The 27222-nt window shown below is 41.5% G+C and overlaps 1 protein-coding gene across 1 annotated transcript in view; it reads right to left on the bottom strand.

Annotated features, from left to right (window-relative positions):
- myo10l3 (myosin X, like 3) overlaps positions 1–21371 on the bottom strand; it is a 65326-nt gene extending 43955 nt beyond the window's left edge. Inside the window, exons 1-2 of the mRNA XM_037789947.1 lie at positions 21061–21371; positions 2756–2854 (exon numbers count right to left, since the gene is read on the bottom strand). Of these exons, the coding sequence (XP_037645875.1) occupies positions 2756–2854; positions 21061–21081 (120 nt within the window). The 5' untranslated portion in view covers positions 21082–21371. The remainder of the gene's footprint in view (positions 1–2755; positions 2855–21060) is intronic.
- Between the last annotated feature and the right edge of the window lie 5851 nt (positions 21372–27222).

Genomic DNA, 27222 nt, shown 5'->3' with positions numbered 1-27222 from the left:
GTGCCATCTGGACACAACACACACACACACACACACACAGATGGATGCAAACACACACAACGCCACAAGATATTTATCTGAGCTTCAGTGTGTCTTGCTGGTCCTCTCAGAGCCTGTGGTGTACGGGGGATGAGACAGTGATGAATGCTGATATGATGGTTAATGTGACAGCAGCCATGTAAGCCTGTTACAGCCGAGGCAATGTGGGTAAAGACACACACTGAGTCTGCAAGACGAGCACTCAGACAGGGAGCTGCACCTTAGTATGAGCACTGAAGCAATGGATAATGGTATATATCCCACCTCCCCCACCCGAGGGGAAAATGCTGCCGGGATGCATTTACCAAACCACGTCTGACACTGCACACGAGTGTAAAGACACCAGGACACAGACAAAGACAGACTGACAGACATAACACCCTTAACCCTCTAGAGGAGCTGGGCTAAATAAAGATTACGACTGAATCAGGAAATGTAAATAAACCTCAGCAGATATGTCATCCAGGAACAGGGGATCACATGAGGTCAGGAGGTGGAGTCGGTCTGTTTTTCAGTCTCACATTCTTGTCATTCTGGCTGCAGAGTCTTACGCCTGATGACCAGCACATCCTGAGCTCGCATGTGAGGATCATATGAGACAATCCAGCTTCAGTTAAACAAATGTGACATCATGTTAACCAAATGTTATTTTCTTAAATCCTACTGAGGGCGGTGAGAGCAACACCCTGTTGGTATTCTCCGGTCATGTTCAGACGATAAAGAAGAAGTGGGGTCTGATTCATTTCTCACCTCCTGACCTGCTGCTGTGAATCCTTTCTAGCTGTGAGAGATGGTGTTTCCGTCGGTCGTAGTCATTCCTGCCCCTTTAACAACACACGGTCGACTTCTCACACTACAAAAATCCCCACCGCTGACCATGGAAACATCAAACACATCATCTCAGGATGAGTTCATATGTTCCCTCTCACACGTCGTTTATAACTCTACCTTTAACGCACCACTTACAGCTCAAGCCATGCACGTCAACACACATGCCCTCAGGACCAACTAAAGGCCCTGACACACCACGGAAAGCAAATAAACGAGTCAAGAGGGCAACACAGAAGGCTCTTCTCATTTTTCATCTTCATCTCATCTGATCATTCCAATACATGGATATTTTCACAACGACATGGCCGTCCGGAATGAAGTGGTGAGGGAGAGAGGTGTGAAAATGGTCGGCAAACGCCGCTTTGTTTCATGTATGTGCCATAACAACAGCTTGTTTATCCGCCGTCCTTGGTCTTCCGGTTTCCCTTTTTGAAAGACGAATACAGACTACTGCGACCCGCTGGTGTGGAGAGTTATTTCCTGTCACGCAGGCGCAGAACATACATGGTAGTCGGCCGTCAGCTGAGGTCTTTGCAGTGTGTTCAAATGCAACTTGTCGGCCAAGACAAAGGTGACGTGAGGCAACGCAACACTAGTTCTTTGATGTCGGCTTGGTGTGTCTGGGCCTTAAAGCTATTCAGTGCCATATCTCAGCTAAATGCCCTTAACTTCCACAAATGAAACCAGGGCTGCCCCTTCTAAGTTGATTAGTCAACTAATCGGTTGTTTTGGTCTTAGTCTACTAAGATTCCTTAAGTTGATTAGTCATTTTTTATGCATTTTTTCATGACTTATTTCCAAGAAACGCATATCTAAAAGCTTCGATATTCTAATAGGTTATCATAAAGCACATCTCTGGAGATTTGAAGTGGTACTTTTGTGTGATTCTTTGTGGGGAAACTCAGTTTTACAGACTTGTCGATTAGATCAACTAATCAACTAGTCTACAAAATCGTATGAGTGTTAGTCGACTAAGAATTTCGTTGGTCGGGGAGGACAGCCATAAAGAAAACAAAGCTGCACCTCAATAGCTTGCCGACCTCTCTTTCATACGCCACCCTTCTTTATATGAGCAGTCAAGGACTCCGGTGAAGGAATAAAGCAGGGCCTTGGTTTGTGGTTAGGATGATGGCCGTGTGACAGAGTCTGGATGCGGAAATGATGTTATATGTTGAGAGTCCTTGGGCCCTACCCTGTTCCCTTCCCGAAGCCCTGACCTGACCAAAGATCTGCGGCTGAGTTTGGACACTCAGTCAGGAGCTAAAGGACGAACATATGTGCTGCGTGTTCAGTACAAAGGCATCCCATAAGATAAGAGTCGAACTGGAAGCTCATTTCTGACCTACATTCGACATTTGACTGAGAAACTATTTTTTAACCGTCCATCGCCACCTCCCTCCCTCTCTCTCTCGCTCTCTCTCTCTCTCTCTCTTTCTCTCTGTGACAGGATTTCCTCCAGACACAAAGACCACCATGCTCTGCCAAACAGATAAGCTCGGCCCACTGACTTGACACAAGGAGCCCATTCCTGTCATTCTTACTTTATTACAAAAGGTGTTGATCCCGCCGCGGAGCCCCGAGATGAAACACGTGTGCAAACAATTAACCTTCTAATATACACTCTGAACCACTCACATCCTGAGTTATACTACAACCTTGTAAATTATAAATGAAAGACGAGGGGAAGCTTTACATGTAGCCTGTAAATGTATTGATATGACTTGAATGCGCGAGTATTGGCTTTTTTCTTGGCTTTGATCATGAGGGAGCAGTCCTTAAAACCTTAAATGAAAAATGCATTATGGTGTAGATGAGAGTTTGGGATGGTTTAAAGTGATTCGTTGGCAGCATTAACGCTTCATCAGGGGAAAAGACGTTTTCTTACCTTCCCATAGTCGGTGGTGAGGACCAAGGAGGAATCATCACAAGAGCTGACGGTGGAGGGGAGGAGCTGTTCTTTGTGTCTCAGCCAGACTCGGGCCCCCTGCAACACAATAGACAGAAAAACATCATTAGCATCTGGACACAGGACTCATATTGGACTCATCGGTTGGAGGAAGAAAGTACTGGATGTTTTGCACTACGATCACATTTTAGGAACAAGTTCAACGCAGATTAAAGATAATATTCCGAGCCATTTAGGTGTGATATGAACATGCCAGGTGAGAAATAGCTGCTCAGTCAGAACAGACAGCGGAGATTACGTCTTTTGGTTTTTCTTCCTTCACTGTCTTTTTCCCCATTTTTCTCAGCGTTGCTCACGACTCTCTGCCACATAGCTACTCCCTCACCACACCAAACTGGCACAGTTATCCTCTTATTAAACAGTCATTGCTCTTTAGTAGAGAGAAGCTGTTTGCCAGGGCTGCATGCAGAGGGTGTGTCTGAGACTGAAATTACCACTCAGAGTCAGACACACTCTGTAAAACTGTCAGAAAGGCTTTCAGTCTTTGGTTGTGAGGGTTACTTTACTCCATAAAATAGAAGTATATGAAGAAATGAACATTTGCCTCTTTAGCAAATCAATCAATTCAGATGTTTGTATGACCATCATCCTTTCTTCTTTTTGTATATTTCAATCACGTAAACCACAACACGCTTCTCGCCACTGTCCCAGATCAGATCCTGGTTCCAGACGGACATTATCACCAGCACTAGCGGCCTGTGTTTGTGTATCCATGAGAAGTCACTGACCTTCCCAGACATGTTTGTTAGCAGCTCAGTAATCAGCAGCAATAACAGGAATCTGAGCTGATTGCTCAGACTCACTGTCATTTCCTTACAGTACATTTATAGAACCGGCTGCGTTTTAATGACTGTAGTGGCGGAGAGTAAACGCCTGTGTGCGGTCTAAACTGTAAATGTTTGAGGATGACTAAGTCCGCATATGTTACAGTCAAAAACAATAAATGTGGCCTTTGGTTAAACAATATAAATTATTGTAAATCATCTGATGGTGGACATTTAACATTTTGAGAAATACCAGTGGGCAACCTTTGGGTCTGAAAAGTGAAGCCAACGCTGAAGTGCCTTAAACTTGCATTCTTTCTAACAGCCAGCAGGGGTCGACTCCTTGGTTGCAAAAAGAAGTCTGATTGTATAGAAGTCTATGAGAAAATGAGCCTACTTCTCACTTGATTTACTACCTCAGTAAAAAATTGTAAACATGAGTTTATGGTTTTAATCTCTAGTTTCAAGTCTTCTTCAATGCAGCATGATGCTCATTTAGTAAATTATGGTCCCATTTAGAGTCAAATACACCATAAAGCAAAGTATGCTTTAGGACCTGGCTACCTTGTGATTGACAGGTCGCTACCACGGCGTTGTTTGCTCTGGGAGTTATCTATGTTTTTGTCTTACAACTTTAACCCTTTCACAGTGTGTTTTCAGTTCATGAAAGTTCATTATAACCTTTTTGGTTGCCTAAAAATGTCTTATTCAGCGTTCGGTTGTACTTAGCTCCACCCTCTCACTTCTCTCAAAGATGGCGACGGCCAAAATGCCGAACTCTAGCCTTCAAAACGGCAGTCCACAAATCAATGGGTGACGTCACGGTGACTGCGTCCACGAAATACGCTTATTCGCTTGCTTACCGAGAGATAAATGAGAAGATCGATACCACTCATTAGATCATTAGCTTAGCTTAGCATAAAGACTGGAAACAGCTAGCCTGGCTGTTCTATTTTGAAGGTAACACAATTTACTTGCTTCTCTTAAGATCATCAATCAACACGTCTAGGGCTGCAACTAATGATTATTTTCATTGTGGATTAATCTGTCGATTATTTGCTCGATTAATCGATTAGTTGTTTGGTCTATAAAATGTCAGAAAAAGGTGAAAAATGACGTTCAGTGTTTCCTAAAGTCCAAGATGACGTCCTCAAATGTCTTGTTTTGTCCACAACTCAAAGACATTCAGTTTACTGTCATAGAGGAGTAAAGCAACCAGAAAATATTCACATTTAAGAAGCTGGAATCAGCAACTTTTGACTTTTTTTTCTTAAAAAAATGACTCAAACCGATAAATCTATTATCAAAATAGTTGGCGATTAACTTAATAGTTGACAACTAATTGTTTAATTGTTGAAAGCTCAAAACACTTCATATCTGGTTTGTTTAAACTGTCAAAAACTGATGTGCAAAAATTACAATTTGTAGTTTTACAAGGAGTTATTATGAGAGGGATCCTCTCTTTTCATTTTCTGCAAGAAAGCGAGAAAGCTGATTTCCCAAAATGTCAATCTTTTCCTTTAAGAAGCCGGTTTGTATTTCCTCAGTTTATGGTCTCAACTAAATAACACAAATTGAACGTTTTGGTTTTCAGTGTAAGATTTATAGGATGTGCACTTTGAAGAAATTCAGCCTTTGAGTCACCCTCTCTTGTAAGAAGCCTCTTTGACAAACCAAACACCATTAATCATCACCATCGGTGAAGTGGCCGGAGAAAACACGCAGCAAAAGGGAATCGTGTGTCCAACAGAGCATAAAACTGGAGAGATCAATATGCATGGATTCCACTAGGAAACCTTATACAAGGTCACCACTTCCAGACATCAATCCTCATTAACTATTAACAACAGGCTGCCACGTGTGCACACTCGCTCTCATTGCTGGAACACAGATGTGTTTGCCACCAGGGTCAGAGCAAAGATCGAGATGCTTTTGTTTAATGGTGAAATGCAATCTGCTTGTAATGATGCTCAATCAGAGTGACAAAGAGGAAACTGGTTCAATAAAGAATTACTCAATCAAATTAACTTCAGAGTGATGATTATTCTCTATTCTTTTCTTTATTTTGTGATTCCCTTTTTGGACAAAGGGTCACTCGGTCCAACCAGTCAGTCTGCAAACCTACTTCCATCATCAAGGATTTTTTTCCTTCCACTCGGCTAATGGAGCGCAGCTAAATGTAGCTCTCTCAAACCGCAGGGGGAGAGCGGGGAGTGGGATAAAGGGGGTCGTGTAAAATTAGGAATAGCCTGAGAGGAGGGGGAGGCGGCGAGAGGGGGAAGAGGAAGGGTGCAGGCACCTGATAATGTCCCGCCTCCCATTGTCTGGAAAATGAGGCAGGCAAACAGAAACATCAGGACACAAATACAACAGAGGTATTCTCCAAAACGTTAACTCATTTAATGTAAGACGATTGGTGACTTCCACACCAGCGTGCGGCTGTGTCCGCCTGGTACCAGCCTGGCATGCATGCCTGTTCAGGGAAAAGCTGCTTCACGTGAGTCCGTTGAGGTCCAGTGAGGAGATTAATGGTGTTTACTCTATAGATTTTAAGAAGATCAGTTGCTGTTATGTAACTGGAAATCACAGGGACTTGAAATCAGCAGAATATAGCTGGTACTCGTGGTCTAGTAGAGGCTGTTTGTACTCATAACTGCAACAGTGGAGCTGACAAAGTAAAGAAACATTCAGGGATTAGGTTATAACTAGGGCTGTCAAACAATTAAAATATTTAATTGCAATTAATCGCATGATTGTCCATAGTTAATCGTGATTAATCGCAAATTTATCGCACATTTTGTATCTGTTCAAAATGTACCTTAAACAGAGATTTGTCAAGTATTTAATACTCCTATTAACATGGGAGTGGGAAAATATGCTTGCTTTATGAAAATGTTGTATATATTTATTATTGGAAATCATTTAACAACACAAAATAATGACACATATTGTCCAGAAACCCTCACATGTGCTGCATTTAGCATAAAAAATATGCTGAAATCATAACAGGCAAACTGAAGCCCAACAGGCAACAACACCTGTCAGTGTGTCAGTGTGCTGACTTGACTATGACTTGCCCCAAATTGCATGTGATTATCATAAAGTGGGCATGTTTGTAAAAGGGAGACTCGTGGGTACCCATAGAACTAATTTTCATTCACATATCTAGAGGTCAAAGGTCAGTGGACCCCTTTGAAAATGGCCATGCCTCACAAAAATTTAGCGTAAGTCTGGAGCGTTATCTAGCCTCCTTCGCGACAAGCTAGTATGACATGGATGGTACCAATGGATTCCTTCGTTTTTTTCTAGTTGCATATGATGCCAGTAACTTCACTCCATCTTTAAAAACAAGCCCACTACAACCTCAGAAAGATCGAATAGCGACCAGGCCCAACAACGGCCCGCTAAAATTGCAAGTTAAAACTGATTTGCATTATCACGTTAACTTTGACAGGCCTAGTTAAAACAAAAAGTACATTATATGAGATGTTAAACAGCAGGCAGGCCATGACATGGAAAGCAGTGATGGCTCATGATGCTGTGTGTTGTTTCTACACCACATTGCGGTATTCCTTAGATTTCAGTGACGCAAGTATAAAAGACAATTTTCCAGGACGTGAATGTTTCAGTTGCTGAGTCAGAGTCTCAGAGGTTTTAAGAGAAGCCCAGTAACGGTTTTATGGATAAAGACAGATAAAACTCTCCGCACAGCATGCTCATTGCACAAAGTTCAGGAATTAAGAGACCCAATAATTCACATAATACCTGGTTAATTAAATGAGTCAACACTATATGGTAGACCGAAAGTCAGCATCAAGCTGGCTCATAAAGATGCCAATTCTGGCTTGGCTTGCTGCAGCAGCGTCTGTGCAGAGCGACTCGCCCTCTGGAGATCTGCCCACCAGGCACTATAATCTAAACAGCCACATCAGAAGAAGCCTAACAAACCAAAAGCTGTATTAGTTTCATTTTGCACATGTATCTGATTCTACCAATCATATGTAGCTCACATTTCTTTTTTTGTCACTTCAGTTTTCATTCATTTTAACATTTGTTCATGTTGTTCTACATCCAAAACTACAGATTGTATTTCAGTCATTTATACATTCAAGCATAATGATTCAGAGATATTAAAGAATAGAGACAAAAACATCATCATCAATAACATTGAAAGGCAGTAAATTAAGAATAACTCCAGAACCCCAATGTTGTCTAATATCCATTACCCTCGTCACTCTTAGATGTTGCACCCTTAAGTTATGCAAGAAAATTATCCTAAATTTCACTCATTTTGCATTTTTAGCTCACATTTATAAGATTTTAAATCTTGAAAATGTGCTCCGCTGCCACAAGCCGTCGCAGAATGAGGAAGCATTCATCGCTTCGTCTTAGTAAAAGTCACCAGAAAGGTCATGCTATGTCAGGAGTCAGCAATACAGACCATTAGCTGTGTGTAACATGTGTGACATCTAGGTCTGCCTTCAATAAACACATCTGGATGACTGTCAGCCCATAAAATGTAAGTTGGTAGAAGAAGTGGTTCTCCGGTGACTCCGGTGGCTCAAGACAGCCAACGCCAGATGTGTGTTTGTCCATTTGTTTGTGTCTTTGTATGTGAGCGTGTGTGTGTCTAAAGCGTCTGAAGCAGGAGGGTATAAAGTAGAGATGAATTGTCTCAGCAACAGATGGTCTCAACAAAACTCCTCCCCCCGTGTCCCCTCCATCCTCAGGAGCTCCGTCACTAAGTCAGCACAAAGGCAACCACCTCTGACTGAGAGCTCAGAAGTTAACCAGGCGGAAATATGCCAAACAAAGGACAGCTGGGACGCAAAAGGGACGCATTGGGTATCAGCTCCTGTTAAGTCCCCTAAACTTGAATCACCTACGGCAGCACAACTACAACCATTCTGACTTGAAACAGTAGTTGAAAAGCAGAGCGTTAATCTTATAATGAAACACTGGGTTTGATTATCAGTTTAACCTCCACTACCGTGCTTCTGGTATCCAGATGTTTTAACAGCTCCATTAAAACTGCTGCCATGACATTTCCAGCTCAGGCTAATTTCAAATTCTTAATGCTGCATGCTGCTGAGGCTGACAATAGGAACCCGACCCACCAAAAACAGGCCCCACGTTGACGTCCCATCATGCTCTCTGACACAGAACCCTCTCGGGCTTGAATGATGTGATCTCAGAGTTGGAGGCTTGAGTTTCCGCAGCTTGTATAATGACATCCAGCTCAGAGATTTGCTAATGAACGCGCCTTAAATATTTAAGGGCATACACAGTACAAGGTGCCACGGCTCTTTCTACTGCTGTCTGGCATAGCATCAGCACCGGCGGTATCGGGTGATCGTATCAGACAGAACAAACAAAAGCTAATTAACTCATCCTGCCTTGGACACGGTTGAACAGTTAAGTTATGATAAGCCAATTTCTTGGATCATAGTTTGGTTTCAAGAGGCAGCGGGTGAACGCCTGCCCAGCGGACAGCAGCGCTGCGGGTTTGGGCCGACTGTTGGCCAGGACTGATGCCAGTACATCCAGCTGGACTCCTGACAAGCATCTCATTTGTTGTGCTAAGATAAACGTAACACCGTAACGTATCCACCATTAACATATTCGTCCAAAAGAAACTCTAGCTGCTGCTGCTTTCACTTGTCCCGCTCACATTTCTTTGCCTTCGTATGTTCATTCATGATTACGTGTTTGTCCGAGATCGGAATAAACTCAATGTTCTCAATGCATCTCATTTAGAAGCAGATGTTTAAAAACACATCTGTTTTTTTATATAAAGGACCATGGTCCAACATGCCATTTGCACCTCAAATACCAGGACGTAACAGCATTATCATAACAATAAAGAAGCATGAGGCCGAGCACTAACCCTTTGTGACCTCACTAGGACAGATGTGCAGTCCAGAACACTGGCTGAATGGATGGCAGGGCTCAACAATAAGGATTGCCTGCTTGTCCGGGGAAAGTAAAATGCCACTGCGGGGTAGTAAATCTAGCAACTGGTAGTGAGTGGGAGTGGTAAAAAAAGAATTAAACTAGGGTTGTCAAAGTTAACACGATAATAACGCGTTAACGCAAATTTGTTTGAACGCCACTAATTTCTTTAACGCATTAACGCTATTCGGTCTTTCGGATGTTGTTGCGGGCTCAGTTACATGCAGTTTTGGGCAAGTCATAGTCAAGTCAGCAGACCGACACACTGACAGCTGTTGTTGTCTGTTGGGCTTGAGTTTGACATGTTATGATTTGAGCATCTTTTGTATGCTAAATGCAGTACCTGTGAGGGTTTCTGGACAATATTTGTCATTGTTTTGAGTTGTTAATTGATTTCCAATAATAAATATATACATATATTTGCATAAAGCAGCATATTTGCCTACTCCCATGTTGATAAGAGTATTAAATACTTGACAAATCTCCCTTTAAGGTACATTTTGAACAGATGAAAAATGTGCGATTAAACGTGAATAATTGTGATTAACTATGGACAATCATGCGATTAATTGCGATTCAATATTTTTGATCGACAGCCCTAAATTAAACGCATCGTTTCCGGAGCTGATGATGGAAGTAGCTAAGGAGCGAGAGTTGCACATGTGCAGTACAGATCGGGCACTCGCGAGAAAATGGTGGCGGAGATTAATTGGGTGGTGTTAAAGGACGTGGGCAAAACTCCAGATTAATTTATTTAAATAAAAATTAAACATGACAAGTAACTTTAGTCTTTGTTGTTATTTGATAACAACTAATAAATAAATTTGTATTGGGGCAAGTAACATTGACTTCAATGTTCAATGTTAATGGTTTTTATTCACTTGCCTGGTCGTGCAAGTGGGTCAGAGATCTTTTTACCCGACCAGGCAAGTGAATAAAAACCATTAACATTGAGCCCTGGATGACCTGCGTTTAAAAGGTCAAACAGCATATTGACTCTTGCATGTTGCCAGCGTGTCTTTTGTAGGTAAAATTGTTGAAACATTTTGCAGAAATTAGGCTTTTTAATATGGTTGTAATGGATATATGCAAACATTAATAAAGCCACAGGAATGCATGTAGCCAGAAGAAAAAATAATAGGTAACAATGCAGGAGTTTATTGCTTTGTCCGACAAAAGGGAGAACAGCCAAATTCAGGGATTGTAATCAAATCTCCTGAATGCTGAGTGAGTGGAATGAGGAGAAATCCGCCAAGTAGCTGGCGAGATTAAAGAAATGGGCCGACTGCAGCTGGGAGGGGAATCTGGGCAAAGGTCCCTCTGGGTCTTTGGCCACAAGCTCTCCAGTGGGGCAAAAGCTGGACGTCTTACATGTTATGTGCATATACAGGTCAGGGGTTTCTGAGTGACTCGCTAAAGGTTCAAAGAATATGTACATCAATTTGAAAACACAAAGTCACTTTGTAAACCTGTTCAAATTTCTATCCAATCAAATTCACAGACATCCCGCCCTCTTCTGACACGAAATGATTACTTGCCAATCAGCTGTCAATTAAACGAGTTACGTCGCTTTCAAGATTCGTTACATCAGTGACGCTGTAACATGAGGCGATGTTAGCAGACTAGCAAACGCACACAAGATTTGACAATGACTGCAGAAAAGAGCCAGGTCAATACGAGGCAAAAAATACACTATTTTCATGAGGAATGAAAAACAAAGTTCTTTTTCACGAATGTGAATGACAAATGTGTGTATGTCTCATTTGCAGTGCGAGTGTGTCAGTCGGTAAAAGATGCAAAATCGCGCGCCACTTCATTAAAGTCCACAACAACTTTTCACGGGACCTTCCGCCTGGTAGCAGTATACGAACAGAGAAGGTAAAGGAGCTGAAAACAACGCTTAAAAGACGTCAGTCTCTGTTTACCAAACTGACAAAGAAGGCTAACGCAGCAACAGACGCTTTGTTTATTGCACTATGGCGGGATTTTAATAGAGGCGATGACAGTGCGGTGGCTGAAACGTTATTAAAGGACCATAACAGTAAGACAGAAATGATATCTGTTACTGGCGATCTAAAACGTAGCTCTTGGACACTTTCATTTTGACAAATTAGCTCTCAGAGGAAAAAAGGTTGGAGAGTCTTGATATATATTTTTCTACTGTTCCTGTGAGCAGCTCCTCCGGGGCAATCAGGGGTTAAGTGTCGGTCTCAAGAGCTCTTCAGTCGCGGTTATTGAGGAAAATTTCTTGCACCAATTTTCCAAGGCATTCAGTCATGCAGCCCTCTGGCAACACGTTAGCTTCTGTAACCATCAGGCAACTGCCATCAGGCTCCTCGCGTTGTATTACTGACCAGTATAAAATGAATTAAGAATAACAAACAATGATTTAATACAAGTGTGCTTCTGCGTGCCCCCTTTTGCATTTTCTTGTTTCTTTGTTTCGTCCGCCTGCTGGTGCCCGCCGCCAGCATGAGGTGAGGGCGTGGAAGGGCAGGGTGAGTGTGACCGAGGGGAGAAATCAGATGATTAAAGGCAACCTTCAGCATCTGTGCTGGAAGACGTATGAATTAATGATGGAGGGAGCAGCTGATCAGAAATTAGCTAATGGAGGAGGAGGAGTCCCCCGGGGGGAACGGGGCTTCCCCCGGTCTGTGGCGGAGGGGGAGTAAGAGGAAAAAAAGGGTGCAGTTCATCATTGTTCTTGAGCTGCCTGAACCCCCCGCTGAGGAAGCTATAAACACACTTGAAGCAGGATGGCCCGGAGGCAGCCGACTCACCAGTTAACCCTCGCCTCATCTGCATATTCATAGCCTGTTTTTGTTAAAGCAGAGGATGATGAAGTTATGAATGCAACTGTGTCACTGGGTTAATGGGAATCAAACACATGCAACGCAGCAGCAATTTGCAGTCATTGCTGTCTTTTAAGCTATTTTCATTAACATACTAAATGGAATCACAACAGCAAGCCAAGCAAAAAATGTGCAGGTTTATGTGTCTACACGGTAATGTGTGTGTGTGTGTGTGTGTGTGTGTGTCCGGAGGTTAAAAAGCACCTCCCCCCTGTCATCGTCTGATGTAGCTAATCTCCATGTTGCTAATCAGTATATTGAAGAGAATTTGCATAACAAATGATGTCTTCAAGAGCACATAAAGAAGAGAAGCACTTGACACAAACTCTGCGCACAGGATCCTGCGTTACATCCTCATCCTGTGTGCACATATTTTCCTTCTTATAGAGTGATCAGTTTTAGTTTGATCCTGTGCTCTGGGTCATGATACTTTTTCTGACATAATGGGTTCCAGGATGGGACGAAGAGGCAACAAAGGATGTGATTATTACTGCATGTGTGATTGGATTGTCAGCTAAGCTTCATGACTTAACCTGGCCGTCCTCCTCCTGTCTATCCTCTACATATCTAACCTACTCTGTACTCATTTGTGGACTGTTATGGGGTCACACAGCAGGAATCCCAGAGATATTTCAGGAATGCTGCAGTCAGGACTGTCAGAGTCTGTTTGACTGTGTGAGTCATCTGGGCCAGTGGGGTAGTGGTTGTTAGGGTTGGGGGAGGTTCATCGCTAGATGACCTGGCTCCTGTTACATTGCCTTTGACCTTCTCTCGTACCTCACACTGACCCAGATTGAGCATTATGGCTCATGGGGACCCTCCTCTCTTACACGGTTTGTAATATTTGGACATGTGTTGCCGATAGGGGTGGGAGGAAAAAATCAATACAGCATAGTATCGGCATATTTTGCATGCATCAATACACTGACGTCAATCATTGATGTTTTATTATATAAACTATTAACCTCTTAATCCAACCGCTATTCTGTCTTTCAGAGGTTGTAGCGGGCTCAGTCTTAAAGCTAGAGTGAGGTATCTGGAGAGTAGGTACTGGTATCACATGAAACTAAAAAAACCTAAGGAATCCATTGATACCAACCATTGATGTCATACTAGCTTGTCGGGAAGAAGGCTAAATAACGCTCCAAAGTTACACTACATTTTGGTGAGGCAAAACTGGATTTTCTCTGTTTAATATAATTATACATTGAATACCTTGATTATGTGAATGTATTCTGGACCTAAAAGATGATTAGTCAGTCGATTTACTGATAGACAGAAAATGAATCACCAGCTATTTTTAATAATCAATTAAGTTTAAGGAACATGTCAAACATACTCTGATTCAAGCTTCTCAGATGTTAGGATTTGCTTCTTTTCTTATCTTATGTGATCGTAAACTGAATAGCTTTGGGTTTTTGGACTGTTGGTCGGACAAAACAAGCAATCTGAAGATGTTTTGTTCGCAAATTTTATCCAAAATGCAGTATTTTTTGTCATTTTATAAATGATGAATTCATTACTCAAGAGCCGGCAGCTTAATCGATGATGAAAATAATGCACCGCCTTCCAATACTGTCACAGCAGTCTCCACTAACTGCACAAGCACATACATCACATTGAAAGCTCTCGTCGTTTATATGGATCATTTATAATGGTGAGGAGGAATGGAGCGTTGGTGGTCAGGATAATGTAAATGTGCCCATGTATGTATGTATGTATGAGGTTGTGCAGCATTTAAAAGTTCAAGTGTTCCACTTCGGCACAAGAACGGATGAACAAAGACTAAGAAAAGCTGCTATACCTTTTCTCTCTTGCTGAGAAATGTGGAGAGTATATTTCTATATTCCGTCTGAGGATGAGGATGTGAAGGAAGGTCGGGTTCAAGTGGGAGAAATAAACATATAGAGTCTTGAAAACACAGAACATTTCTCCACATGCGAGTCTCAGTATCTCAGCGTACGATCCTACAAACAACCGGAGGCCAAACCACACACGCTCTAATAAAACAGACGGGGAGTGGATGGGAAAGCTAACAGGTCATGACTGTGGATTGTGCCATGCTGTGTTGTTTGCTTCTTTAAGGTGCTAGTTAGACTCTTCGGGCCATGGCAGCGTGGGATGTGTACTCAGGCCTGGCGGGGTGTTCCTCCTGCAATTAGTCCTTAAAATTACAACTGTAGCAGTAACCTCCTCACGAGGGAGTCAACAATTTTACAGTTTTTAAAACATTTTTTTACCTTAGGCTATATTCCCCTGTGGTTGTTGAAATGTGTTTAACTTATAGGAAAAAGTAACATACAGGCGAGTGTGTGGAGAACAACTCCATCCCGTAATAGGCTGCCTCTGTGCGCAGTAATCACAGGGGGCTAAAAAAGGAAAGTCAACATCTGGCCTGGGAGCAGTAATCACAGGTTGGCTGTTATTAAGCTGGCAGACGAGACCTCTGAACTGAGAGGATTTAAGCTGCACTCATTACCGGCTCACTGTGTCTGTCAGGTGGGGCGGCCAAGGTGAAAGCCAACACACACTTACTGTGTGACGGGTAAGCAGCGATAAACTTTAATTTTCTTTGCGTAAGAATCCTGCTGCACAAACACACTGCACGCTAATCTGGTAAAAAAAAAATGATTGTAGTGTTTGAGGAGTGGCGGGATTTGATCTGGTTTAGAGTTCAGATCCATCTGCTGTATGGAGACTTTACTGAAAATCTTATTGAGACATGAAGAAGAGACAGAACAGCATACTAAACACAGTGGCCACACAGATAACATGAGCAGCCTATAATATATGCAGGGCTCAACAATAAGGATTGCCTGCTTGCCCGGGACAAGTAAAATGCCACTTCAGGCTAGCAAATCTAGCAACTCACTTGCCCGATTGGGCAAGTGGTTAAAAAAGAATTGAACGCATAATTTTTCCAGAGCTGATGATGGAGGTAGCTAAGGAGTGAGACACCTCGCTTCCTTCTTATCTCTGAGAGTTGCACATGTCCAACAAAGAATGTACAGTATATTGTCAAAAACTGAAAGTCAATTATTTGTTCCATGGCAACATCAGCGTCCAGCAGCAAAGCTACGTTTACGCCATTTTGGACTGAAAGCGACTACCGGACACCAGTAAAACGTCCGTCTAAAAGGAGCTGTACAAAAGTAAAACAATGATATTTCTAATCTATTGTCATTAGTTTTATTTTGAAATTAATTCCAATAAACTTGAAACTGAATTCAGTTGCTCCGAAACTGTATTTGATCCTCACTGAAAATTAAACTCTCTGTATACTTCCATATTCAGTTCTCACAATTCAAATTCAGTTTACTGAGACACATATCTGGCCGTCGAGGAAGAGTAATCGAGAACTCTGGCCCGTGTAGCCTACGGTTTGATAGTTTGTTTATTGATTAAATCCTGAATCCAGAGTGGCAGAAAGGAAGGTCCATCTCCACGAAATATGACAGCTACAGTAGCTTGGTAAATAGCGATGTGAGGCACTGAATTTGATGAATTTATAGTTAATTCGACCACAAATGAGACAAGAATTAGCGAGCTAAAGCACCCCGCGGTCCCTCTGTCTACCTCACTACCTCAAACAGCTCCCTCCTCTCAAATAGTTGTTTTTCTAAACTCCCTCGAAGAAATATGTCACTTGTATTCTTCCATGTCCCTGTTGTTCTCACACTGAACGGTATCAGTTGCTTTTACAAGTCCAGACGTAACTCTGCATGACTGTGCTATGATTCCTTAATTTCATTGTAAATCCACAGATATAGCAGACAATGGTTGAGGATGTTCTCTTTCGTCACAGCCTTGTTGAGATGGCAGACAGTGAGTGATTCACCCCGAGTTCCCCAAGGTGATTTATATGTCAGCGAAATGACACACCCGGGACGGCCCTGATAGGACACACACAGGGAGGGCAGGAAGGATGGGTGTTGGAGGGTAGTCACTAGTATGTTTTTATGAACTGTGTCTTGTGAGCTTATAATGTGACGTTTTTCTGTTGAAGAGAAATTGGAGAGGGAGGAGCTAATGCGGTTTGCAAACCAGAATCAAGACTGGATGTCAGTGAGGGTCAGCTGCACAGTTTTTTCCAGCTTTCTGGCCAAGAGTTAGATGAGAAGATTGAAACACTCTTATGTTAAAGGAGAGTGGTATCAATCTTCTCAACTAACTTTTGGCAAGAAATCAAATAAGAGTGCTTCCCAAAAATGTCAAATTATTGCTTCAAGGTCACTGGTTCGGGGTGGACAAGCAGACAAGACAACCAGAGACTCCATGAGAAAAGCTGTCACTTCACACAGCAACTGTTTGTCCATCATCATGAGCTCACAGACAGGAAGACGAGCTGCATTATTTGTGATGTGTGAACAAACCGTGGCGTGGAAAGATGTTTCTTTTCCTTTTATCACCACAAATGCACAGCGAGCTTTGTCTGAAAAGCTTGGTGATGTAGCAGGTTAAAGCTAAAGTCAACAGCATGGTGTCAGCAGGAGGTTATCACAGCACTGATCTCTACTGATGGACAGGGGTCAGGTTGCTGATAGAGACAATGCAAACACAAGCTAGCCAGGTGAAAAATGTTATTATCGGACAACTGAGTCTCGTTTCAATGTAGAAAACTATTTGTTATGTTAAAGTGGAAAAATCCAAATTCAACAAATTCCAAAATTTTCATTATGAGCGGGTGGTTTCCAAACCTAAAACCGCCTCCGGGCATCTGTGTCATTATGAGAACAGATTATCCATGTTATTTGGTGTGTGTGGTCAGACGATGCCTGTTGGTAATTAGTCCCAGCGCTCTTGTGACAGATTAAACCACCTCCAGATTGAACCAAAGCTGCAGGAGTTCTGCTGACACACACATAAACCATGGCCTTAATAATACCTCCCTCTGTAATAATACCTCCCTCTGTTATAATACCTCCCTCTGTTTGTTCTTAAACAACCAGCGCTGTTTATTCACCACTTCAAGACAGACTTGTTTGTGACAAAGCACACAATAACCACTTTAATTACAAGCTGAAACAGAAAGGAATGCAGGGTCCATTAGTCATTTTTGTACCTTTCCTTCCTTCCTTACATCCTAACTTTAATTCCTTCCTTACTGCATCATGTGAAGCGCGATGATCTCAGATATTCTCAGCTCTCTAAAGTGGCAGCTGGAGGAAGTGACAACTGTGTAGAAAAGACCCTGGGTAGAAAAAATAGTCCACCCTCCGGAGCCTTTCTCACATTACCCATTTCAACGCAGAATGCTTACCGAGCATGGCGACCCACGGCTCCGGCTTCAAAGAACCAGACATAAACAGCACACAGGGCTGCGAGGGACGTTTCAGGATGGGGTGAATGTGTCCCTCTGTGTGTGTGTGTGTGTGTGTGATGGTGTGAAACCTAAAGCCTTGTCACCACACCTCTACAATGCAAGGGATGACAGGCCTGGCGGTGACCGGGGAATTTCAGGGGTCAGGGCCGGGAATCTGGGATTCCCTCTGTCAGAGGATCTTTAGGAGAGAGGAATCTGGTGTGTAATGCAGGGAAGGAGTTAGCGGGTGTGGAAAGGTCCTCATGCGGCTTTACAGTGTGCAGCAGCTGCTGCTATAAAGGAACTGATTTCCCAGTTTAGAAATGCACATAGCTGGGATTCGACTTCGTCAACAGGATGCTTCAGAAAGACATAAAGTGATTCTATGTTTAAACACACATACAAAAAGCCACACATGAATATATTGCAGGGATTTCCTGACTTATGAAAGTCTACGATGACCAAACCCAGCAGAAGTTAGAAGACACTGACTATATCTCCATCACAGTCCAGGTATTTGTGTGTGTTTCGTGAGTCGTATCCGTGCAGAGGACGGATTGGGCGTGGAGTCGAGGCGGCGTCGCTGAGGGTTTTACGGTGTGTCAGCTCCTGAGAGAGAAAGCCACGCTGATGGACAGGATGGGCTTTCAGGATAAACCTCCGAGCACACACACCCTTGTACCTGCCACTCCTCTTACTCTGCGGCTGCTGCTATCTTTAACCCCCCTCACCACCTTCACCATCGCCAACAGTGACGTGCAAGGGAAAGCTGACTCTAGATTAGAAGTAGACATCTGATAAACACCGGTTCAGCGTTCATTTCAATTAACCTGATCTGTCGCTCCTCTGATCAAGTAGCAGATTTAAACATGCAGAGGCTTAAAAAAGATGATCATATCATTCACGTGTTGACATCTACAACATGTTAGTTGTCAGAGTCGGACTGATTGATCCACTGGATGCACACGCCGGAGATTTATCCTGCTGCACTTGTTTTCACTGAGTCGAGTTTAATCCATCGTCTTACTTCACTTCCAAAATTCCTGCTTAATTAAATCCACACTGAGGAGTTCAGGAAGCTGGTTTCCTTCCATGACCCGAATGTCATTTAAAGAACCAGGACAGGACATTCATTCATTCATTTCCACGCAGTTTTTTCATAAAATAGTGAAACAATCATCACAAATAGCCTTGTTTCACTGCTTTTTTTTCTACAGTTTCTGTCCATTAATGCTAGATATACTGTAGGTAGAGTTTGCTTCAGACTTCATGTCAGTTGAATTGCCTTTAACAGTCATCCCCAGCCAAAAAACACTGGTACATTTTGACCAAATTACACATTACAAATGTGTCCTTCCCAAATAAATTCCAGTCACAAGACACATGAAAGCACTTTTGGTTATATCACAGGATGAAAAGCAATATACTACATAACCACACACCACCACACAACAATGCTCTCTGCTGATCTGATCTGAGCTGAGCTGATATGATAACCTTCCTCTGGACAGCAGATCACTCTAATAAAATAAGATTATGACCCAAAATCCAGCTCACCTCAATCTGTTCGCTACACAGCTGGTTTATGCAGCACAATACTGAAAACTACATTGTGTAAGGGTTTTTGAAGGTTGATGCTTTTAGACTGAAGTCACCACAGATGGTATTTTGTAGAGAAATATTACTCAGTCTGACCACTTTCTTGCCAAAAAATGGCAAGAATTCAGTCATTTCCCCATCACTGTGATGGGGAAACAAACTAGTTTCTTCAACTTACAGTTGGACAACATGATAATGGCATTTTTTGAAGGTTAGTAAAACTCTGAGACTAATCACTTCCGATCATTAAGTACTGTATCAAATTATTAAATAATTTATAAAAAGTGAATATAGTAAATACAACTTTTCCAAGGTTCTACACAAGATATGGCCAAATTTTCTATCACAACATAGGTCGTATCATATCTCCATAACGATATATATCATGATATAGCATGTTTTCTGATAATCTTGGCTTGAATTAAATACTTGACAAAAGAAAAGTACTGAGTGAAGAAAGGAGGTTAAACATGCTTCAACCGCTTCAACAAGGAATAGTAGGCATTGAAAAGTACTGAATATTTTTTCATTTAATTAAGAACGTTAGTGCCAAATAAATATTACTGTTTCAAGTCAAATTATAGAGAAAAAAATGAATAAAAATTTCAATATATTCACCATTTGTGTTTTTATTCCCATTCAACTGAGTGGTAATGTAAAGTGTGATGTAAAAACTAAAACTGCAATCTTGAAATGATATTCCATTAAAATATTTCACCTCAGATTTTCGGTGAAATTGGAGTTAGTGTGTGCTTGTTATTATCAATTTAAATGAAGTATTACCATATCTCAATATATGATTTCATCAAGATACGATTCAATTGAAAGACGATAAATTATCATATTGAATTATCGCGCAGACCTAGTTTTACAAAGCTTTGGTCAAATCTCTGAATCTCTGTCATGTCCTCAGTTAGTCTGATATTATTATTATTATTATTATTATTATAATATATCAGTGTAAAGCTAGGTCTCACTCTATGTACAGTTTGAAGTTATGGAGCAGTACCAGGAGTCACCTCTGAAACACTGAGTCACAACACAGCTCATCACTGGAGGGTCAAGTACTGCTGATACTGTTGGTAGAGATACAGGAGGTGAGAGGAGGAGACTCACATCACAACACTGTCTATCTCTCTTTCTGTGACTGTGAGTGTGAGTGCCCTCCTCTGAGTCAGAGGAGTATGACAAAGCAGACCTATAGCCAGTCTATACACAGACTCTATGTGAGTGTCTGTCTGGGCTGGTCTGCAGATGACACATCCAACCTTACACTCAGCTTTTACAGCCAAGTTGCCATAAACTAAAACTACCAAAGAGGAAAAAAAGAGAATGGAGAATTGCAGAGAGATGCTGTCACATACATTTTGAGGTTATGTGGGCAGAGATTTGTAAAGTCATGCACAGCAATAGTGTCCTTTAAATATAGCTGAGGCTTGCTGTGGTATTACAGTTCCCATTACAGCTGCATCCTGTAGAGCAGCCTGGTGCTAACCAGTGCTGTAGTCTGGGATATTTCAATGTGTGAGAAAAGCATCACACACAAACAGCAGTCTGAGTGTTAAAAAGTGGTGTTTTTTTGGTGATAAGTTAGTAAACACTTCATACAGATAAGCTCAAACTGGAGCAGCCAGACTCAGCAGTAAAAAACAAAACAAAGAGCGTCCCAGAAATAATTCAGCAGAGAGAGAAAGTAGAGAGGAAATAACAATGTTGCAATGTTTCTGTGTGGATAAAAGTCATGTTTTAACTTACCTCCACAAAGAAAGTATCCATTTTGACCAAGTGGGTGAACCTCTCGTCCCTTTGTAGTCTGAGTTCAGGGTACCAGGCTGGAGGAGGAGGAGGAGGAGGAGGAGGAGGAGGAGAGGAAGCTGGACTCCCAAATGATTTCCATCCGATAATAAAATAAAGAAAAGTTCTTCTTTTCGTCCCCTCAGTCAAGAGTCATTTTGCAGTCCTGTAGTCTTCTTTACACTTGAGAGTTTCCTTCTGCTTCTCCTCGGGTTTGCTGAGTGTCCCGTGAAGCCTGCTGTGTTTCTGCTGTCTGGTGGTTTCAATGAAGCCGGCACATTATGCAGAGAGGAGGAGCCTGCAGGGTCACAGCTCCTCCCTCCAGTAACACACCCTCTCTCTCTCTCTCTCTCTCTCTCTCTCTCTCTCTGGGTCCAGCCCTACAAAGGCTCTGATGCTTTTAAAGGATGTGCACATTTCCCCTCTACACACACACACGTTTAGTCTTTAGGGAATATTCAAGACAGGAATATGTGTACAAAGGGGAGGAATTGTGCCAAATAGCAGGTCAGTTTCTGCAGCAATTCACTCCCAGTTAGTTATCCAAGCAGCCTACTGTATGTAGGATGTGCTAGACTTAGTCCATGAGCCATGAGGGGTTGGTCATGCCAATTTGGAGGGACCATATCTCATATATAGTGATTCTTTTTTTTTTATTTGTTTATTTATTTATTTTTATTTTATTTATTTTTTTCTTTCTTTAATTTATTTTTCTCTCCATTTTTGTTTTATCCATATTTTATTTTATTTTATTTTGTTATGAGGAAAAGGAAGGAAAAGAGAAAAAAAAAAAAAAAAAATATATATATATATATATATATATATATATATTTAGCCAGCCACCCCCACCCCTCTCAAGCGCACACACACTGTACACAGTCACATGATATTGACCTTTGCCCAGTTATGTCGGCTTTTTTTTTTTTTTGAAGTTTTCTTTATTTTATTTTTTTATCTATTTATTTTTCATTTATTTATTTATTTTATACGGCTTTTTTTTCTCATTTTGTTTTATCCATATTTCATTTTATTTTATTTTGTTAGAAGACAACCACACCTCACCACCAACTGGGCTCCTCCTCCATCTCCTCTCTCCTCCCTCCAATGATTGCCTATGGATAGAAAAGGGCAAAAGCCCTGAGCTATCAAACCAGGCTCACGAATTTACATTACGTTAGTGATTTTCTTTAAAGGTCTGTGTCCCTAGTGTTGGAAAATGCATGATAGCATTGCAGCTTTCTATGTGCTATCACTCCTTTTTACATCCCAACATTTTCTTTGCCATTTTACATAAACATACAACATAAAAGAGGGTAACCAACACAGAATATCATGAAGTCATATATAATTGTAAAGCTTATAGACTATAATATATCCATCAGTCACATTGTCATGACACTGGGGTCAATATAATTTGACCTTTGACCTCTAATGCTGCAATGGGGCAAATTCTGAATGCCACTGCAAATGCACTTATAACTAGCTTCATAATGATGTGATGTGCCAATGGGTAGTTCCAGCATGAAGAGCAGAAAAAGAGCTTTAAAATGATATATTAAATGAATAACAACAATAACATTTCTTATCAGAATCAACGTATCTGATAGAACGTTCAGAACTTTGCATTGGATACTGTTATTGGGGTATATAGTTGTGAATGGACTTTATCAGCAGCAGAAACACAAAATAATACATAACTGTGGATTAGAAGAATCATTATTTTGACTTCCTCCTTTGGGAAAAATAAACTGAGAAGGAAGAGGAAGAGGCAGATCTGCAGGGGGAGCGGGTCGGCTTTGTTTTAGTCAAAGATTGTTTAAGTGATGTGGGTCTCAGTGTGATTTGTTCTTTTGTTCATGACACTAGGAGGCTAAATACAGGCATTTTGTGATGAAGGCTTAAAGTTTTAGGAGACTGGTCCAAGTGGTGAGACACTGGCTGGGGTATTGTATCCAAATGTGTCTCTAGAGCCCGAGTAGGCCAATATCAAATTGTCAAGTACTGAAAGGGGGCATTAAAGCTGCAGTAGGTAGAATTAGAGCAAATGTGATTAAAAAAAATATTTTTATAAAACGGTCACTATATCCTGACAGTAGTGCATGAGACATGTGCCTCTGTGTCCTCCAGTGTCCTCCGGTGTCCTCCGGTGCTCCTAATGGCCGGAGGAAAACAACCAATCAGAGCCGAGCTGGAGTCTGCCGTTTTTGAGCAGCTGTCAATCACTCACGAACTCCGGTCAAATGGTCAAACTGGGCAGCGCTGATCAAATATGAATCAATACTCTGTTACTGTATTGCCTATTTTCAGAAACATCTTGTAGTGTACTGTTTAGCTGTAAAATGAGAAAGTTTGTGACCCGTCAGCCATGTTGAGATCAGTTGAGGAAATACCAAGCACCGCCCACCAATCGGAGCACAGCCAATAGGAACGCTCTCTCTCTGAAATTACCTGTGACTGGCCAAAGTCTCCCATCAAGGGCTAGATTTTTAAAGCCAGAAAACAGAGCCAAGAGGAGGTGCAGAAAAAGAGTTTTCTCTCAGAGCACTTGAATTACAATATGCTGAAAGGTTATTATGGATTTTTTTTGTCCAATGATGCCAAAAATATACTGCTTACTGCAGGTTTAATTGTGCCTATATAGCCCGAGTAGCCCTATATCAAATTGTCAAGTACTGAAAGGGGACATTAAATGCTAGATTTGTACTTATTTTTCAAAAATAACAATCATTCCCAGTAGTTAGATCATTCCCACATCCTTGCTAACACAGCATATTTGTTTTGTACAGGTGTTACACCGAAATCTGTGACCACAGAGGAGCCAGCAACATGAGGTCACCATTTCTGACGGCTATCATCAGAAAATGAGACCCAGCTGTGCCTATGTTTTGGTTATAATTTAGAGTTTTGTGAATTTATCTTTAAAGTACAAATATTTAAATAATTTATGTTTTTTAACAATTAGCTTTGTGTGTTTTCGTTTGGTGCTTCATTGATTACACACAGGTACAGAGGGGTCACATTTTCTGACAACAACCGTCAGAAAATGTGATTTCATGTTTTGCTGGCTCTCTGCGGTCACAGATTTTGGTGTAACACCTATTATACAAATTGATTAGTTAGTGAGAAGACTAGCCTACCTTTGAGGTATTCTGTTATTCATGGTATTTCATTATGGTGTGTAAAGTCATACATTTTGACAACATTGAAGAACAAACAGAGAAATAGGGAGCTCAGACTCTGATATCAAAACTCACCCAGAAATCCAGCTGCCTGAGACTAAATCTAAAAAATTTAATTACATAATAACGGATGTTTTCTTTAGAACGTGCTAAGTTCTGTGTTTACTCCAGTGAGAGTATTTGCAAACAATTGCCTCGGGGCGGGAAATTAATTATTACCGTACTGTTTCCCCGCGGTCACCAGATGGATTCTTACTGGTTGTCTTTTAAGCTTTACAATCAATTCAGAGAGGAAAACACAAGCGTTTTAATCTGTGACCTTGTGCCAGCAGAGATCAGCCAGCCTCGCGTGACCTTTGGATAACACTGGATAGACGGACACAATTTAATCTATGTGCAATAGAGATTGTTGTGCCAGTCTGTTATGTAATCAGTGTTGACTGTGTGGCAGCTAATAAAGTGACATGGCAGAACTCAGTCTCTGAAATTCATTTGGTAATGTTGTTTAGAGCTCCCAGCGATGGCTCCTAGAGGCTTTGTTTCATGTTGTTCTCCCATCTGAGTATTATTTTTAAGCAGAAATGGCAAAATAGTGATTATTATTATTGTTTGAAAGCAAACTCATCTTATTCTCTTCTCCTTTTAACCTTTGTTGGACATCTCAGGATTTTGGTTTTGGTGGTGTCAAGGTAAATCTGGTGATGTAGTTTTGTGTATGTATTAACAATAGTTAGTAGGTTAACAATACCCTGCAGTGTAAAGTAACTTATATAGACAAAAGGACAACCCCTAAATCTTGCAAATGCTCTTCGATTTATCCTTGAATTATTGATGTGAAGGTGAACTCAAGGTATTTTTGAAAGGCTTGCCTTAACACTCACATATTGAATCAAATGTAATGATTTAAGGCATAGACCTGCATATTGATATACCTTTCTAGCTCCTTTTTACAGTGTTTAATCCCATAAGTACTTAGTGTGTTTTTACGGTACAAGATTAGACAAGTTTAATGTAGTGAGTCAGTAGTTCCTGATAATGATGTTAAGAACAGCTTTAATATGAACAACCCGATCATTGTTTGTGCTCCTGTAAGGACTTTAAGAGAATAATACTTAAACAATCCTTTTTGCCAATGAGTCCTTTTGACTGTGGCAGTACTGAACAGAGACTCTTTTTTCACTCATTGCAAGTTTTACTTGTTTCTGGATACATATTCATTTTTAAAAACCATGCCATTCCCTGACCATGATTGTAAAACAGATATAGTAGCATCATATATCAGATATGGACATATCGGTAATGCAACAAAGTGGCATTTACAGCATACAGTATTTGATACATGTAACAAGTATGATTGACAGTTCTCTGCTGATTAAAAAAATAATGGATCATGTGCATATGCAGTCTATTTCATAGAGTTTCTAAATCAGTTGCAGTGCTAGCTACCTCTTTAAAATGTCAGGGGTTCTGTGGCTGGACCCAAACACAGACACTGGACCAACAGGTAGGTGAAAAGGTAAGTATTCTATTACAGGGGTTTTTGATATTGCAGGCTGGCGTTGGCGGTGGTGAGGGAAAAGGAGGGATGTGAGCTGACTGGCGGGCTGGGTGAGCTGAAGTGGCCGGTAGGTTTTTTCAGAGAATGGCAACGATCCAGTGGAGACTGGTCGTTGTAGGAGGGGTTTATGAAGTGAAGAGGCACTTGCTTGATTGGTGGGCAGGTGTGATGATTGTGAGGAGACTGGCAGGAGCGTTGATTGCAGATTATGTCCAGGTGAGTAGTGAGAAAGAGAGAGAGGATGCTGAGAGAAACAGGCAAACAGACCAAAACACATCAAGAACATGTCACTCATACTAAAAGGCAGAAAACAACCCTCCCACCAGGCAGGCAGCTGTCACGAGCGAGTTGTTCTGAACTCCAACATAGACCACAGTTTAGCATCAAAGCATGTACTTGGAGGAAGTTTTACGATCTGTATTAGGGAGTGTATCTTGATGACAGGAAAAACTTTTTTTAGGAACAGTCCACATCATGTTTCAGGTGATTTGACCTTAATCGTAAAATCAGGGTGAATGAATGCCAGCTCTGACTGAGAGTAGCCAAGGTGGCATGCTGAGGATATTCAGCATTCCACTGACATTATCCCACTGGCATCCCCCATTACACATTTACCAAAACTAAACAATAGTGAAAGAGTGAGTGAGTCACTAATTTGACCCGTCAATGTGAAACTGTGGCAGACAGAGAGTAGATTTAAAGAGCCAGGCTTTCTTACCTGAGAGGACAATAAGAACAAGAACAAAACATCCATTTGGTCATGAAGATCCCCAGAGATAACCGGGGGATGGGAGGGGGATCATTAGACCTGCTGTTCTTGACTCCTGCTATACGGTCTCAACCGGTCAACATATGCTGGTTTGGTCCTTTGGGGAGAACAACCGTGCAGGTGCAGTGTGAGCAATTCTTTTGAAGTTTTTTTTATTCAAAAACAGTGGTGGACAATCACAGCAGGACAATAGCTCCCCATGTTAAAGAGGAAAACAACCTAGTTTTGCTCCCATAAGCACAATAGCATTATTTGAAAGCCAATAACACTAAAAAACTCTTTGAGAAATTATTTAAATGTTAGTCTTTAACCGTTTAACATTACAGTCAGTGTCAGGATGGTATTTGGAAAAGCGCATATGTCACAGTTTATTTTTGCATTTAAGGTTTTCAATTACGGTTGAAAAAACATCATCTGTAACCCTACATACCAGGGTGACATACTGAAGGGGACACCGGGCATACCACAGAGTGACCAGCCCGTTCTCATTCCCAGGGTGTTAAATACTGAGGCTTTGTCACGGCCGTTGGCGTTCGATACCGGTGTTAAACCCAAATCTGTGACCAGAGAAAAAAATGGTGACCTCATGTGTTGCTGGCTCTCTTTGGTCACAGATT

Source organism: Sebastes umbrosus, chromosome 13, assembly GCF_015220745.1.
Source record: "Sebastes umbrosus isolate fSebUmb1 chromosome 13, fSebUmb1.pri, whole genome shotgun sequence".
NCBI lineage: Eukaryota > Metazoa > Chordata > Actinopteri > Perciformes > Sebastidae > Sebastes > Sebastes umbrosus.
The sequence above is the reverse complement of the archived record's forward strand: the minus strand, read 5'-3'. Positions and strand labels throughout refer to the sequence as shown.